General features: G+C 45.2%; 1 protein-coding gene across 1 annotated transcript; it reads right to left on the bottom strand.

Moving 5' to 3' along the window:
• Positions 1-1,334: 1,334 nt before the first annotated feature.
• PtA15_6A773 (uncharacterized protein) lies at positions 1,335-2,015 on the bottom strand (the record flags this gene model as incomplete). Its single annotated transcript, XM_053170514.1, has 3 exons — positions 1,335-1,360; positions 1,453-1,917; positions 2,003-2,015. The coding sequence occupies 3 exons, from the start codon at positions 2,013-2,015 to the stop codon at positions 1,335-1,337; spliced, it is 504 nt and encodes a 167-aa protein (XP_053021698.1).

Below are 2,015 nucleotides of genomic sequence, written 5' to 3'. Positions count from 1 at the left end.
TAAAGTCTCCAAAATTCTTAAAGATAAGAAAGCCCGGCTGAATGGAAAGGATACGCGTCTTTACCTCGTAAGGTACAAAGGGCTTTTGGCTGATAAAGACGAATGGCTCCCGGAGAATAATATTCCCGATGGACCTATTCTATTAAGAAACTATAGAGCGTCTAAAAGAACTACATAAGATCCCCACTCTCGTTCAAGAAAAGGGGGACTTATCTTTTGTGGTGGCGAATGTCAGCCAGCTACTGTATCAGAGCTAGCTGAACAATAAAAACAAGAAAAAAGCTTCACTTGAAGTATACAAAAAATCTAAGTATAAAATAGAAAAATAAATAAATAAAAAAGAAAAAAGGCGCCTCCTTAGACCAAGAGAGTAACAAGGAGGCGCTGAATACAAAGAATCCATAAAAAGACCAAAAGAAACGTCTGCGACTATTATCGCACAGAAAGCTGCCATACTTGCGACTGAAGACATGCGACTATGACCGCGCAGACATGAGCAAAACATTGCAAATAGAGTTGCGGTAACATAAAGCGCTCATCTTAGCCTCTGTCAGAGAGGGGCTCATCTTCGTGACGAGAAGTTATGACCAAAAGATGAGCCCCCGCAAAAAATAGCGGATTAGCTCTAGATACTTGGATCTCTATGGTGAAGTAAGATCCAGAGAGAAAGCTATATAAAGAACAAATCTCCTCCGCTAAAGAAGGGGCAGAATCTTCATCCACCCTGACATTGACCAGAGCGCTTTCCCTCGAACACACCTTCAACCAAAAGATTCTCTGCTCCGTTGTCCAATTCCTTTGAAGTTTGAAAAGAAAACTTCCCTAGCGCTACTCTACGAAGTGCTCGCGGTTCTCTCCTAGGAAACTCAGTCCGGACTCCCTGTAGGTGAAAGTATTACTTTCCAACCAGTGAGTCTCCTTAGTTCCTTTCTCATAGAAATCCTTCCTCTGAAGGCTTCTACCGGGGTATCCCAGCGAACCAAACCTGAATTCCAGGCCCCCGCTGCTTCAGGCATTCCACCACCCCTGTCTTACAGGCCCTGAAAAGTTACGGAGGGCACTTAAATACCCTTAACTCTTTGAGTTAAGCCCCTCCGTGCTTAAATATAATTCTTTCTTTAAAATTGCCGGTATTCTACCCTCTGAATCCGTGCTCATTATCCTTCCGCTATAACTATAGCTCCTAAACTTGCAGCCTGCGTAGCTAGAAGATGGTAGACTTGGTATCGCCGCCGCTGACAGGGAACCAGAAGTTTTCCGGGGTTGGATGGAGAACTTCTTCTGGCGCATTTGGTAAATGTGATGGATGATTTGGATCATCAAGCTCATCCTCATCAAGATTGCTCTGAAGTTGATTTAACTTGCCATGCATAAGGTCTTCCCAAAGATCTTGGGGTCCCTTGGTCAGGTCGGTGTCTGGGGAGGGCAAAATTGGACAAGAGGTAGTGTCACGAAGGGCCTTCAAAGCTTGCAGGTCGTTGGCAAGTTGCCTTGAGGCCTTCAACTCATCATCCAAGGGGCCAGCAGTCTCTTTGGGTGTTCCAGTTTCGCCATACGCGGTTGCCAGCATTTCAATATTGTTCTCTGCAATTCCAACGGCAGGTATGACTTTGGAAGGCTGCATTTCAACATCATCATTCATGTGTCCTATGGTGGGGCCGTCATTCATGTGTCCTGCGGCGGGGCCGTCATTCATGTGTCCTGCGGCGGGGCCTTCATTCATGTGTCCTACAGCGGGGCCGGCCAGTGCTTCTGTGTTGGGCTCTAGGTTTTGACTGGATAATGTTTCAATTTTGATACGAGCCCCGGCAAATTCCCGCATAGATTCAAGATGCCTTTTTTGGTAACCCTCCGCCATTTCCCTTCCGGTACCGCAGTAGTTACATACGTACTTGAGGATACCGTCCGTCCAATATTCTCAAAAGACTGTCCAGATTAGTTAAAGACAAAATCAATTAATCAGTGGTTTTTTCTCACCCAAAAAAACACTAAAAAATCATACCTTCTTGAAGCAT

Source organism: Puccinia triticina, chromosome 6A, assembly GCF_026914185.1.
Source record: "Puccinia triticina chromosome 6A, complete sequence".
In the NCBI taxonomy this organism is placed as follows: domain Eukaryota; kingdom Fungi; phylum Basidiomycota; class Pucciniomycetes; order Pucciniales; family Pucciniaceae; genus Puccinia; species Puccinia triticina.
Note: the sequence above shows the minus strand (reverse complement) of the source record. Positions and strands in the feature narration are given on the sequence as shown.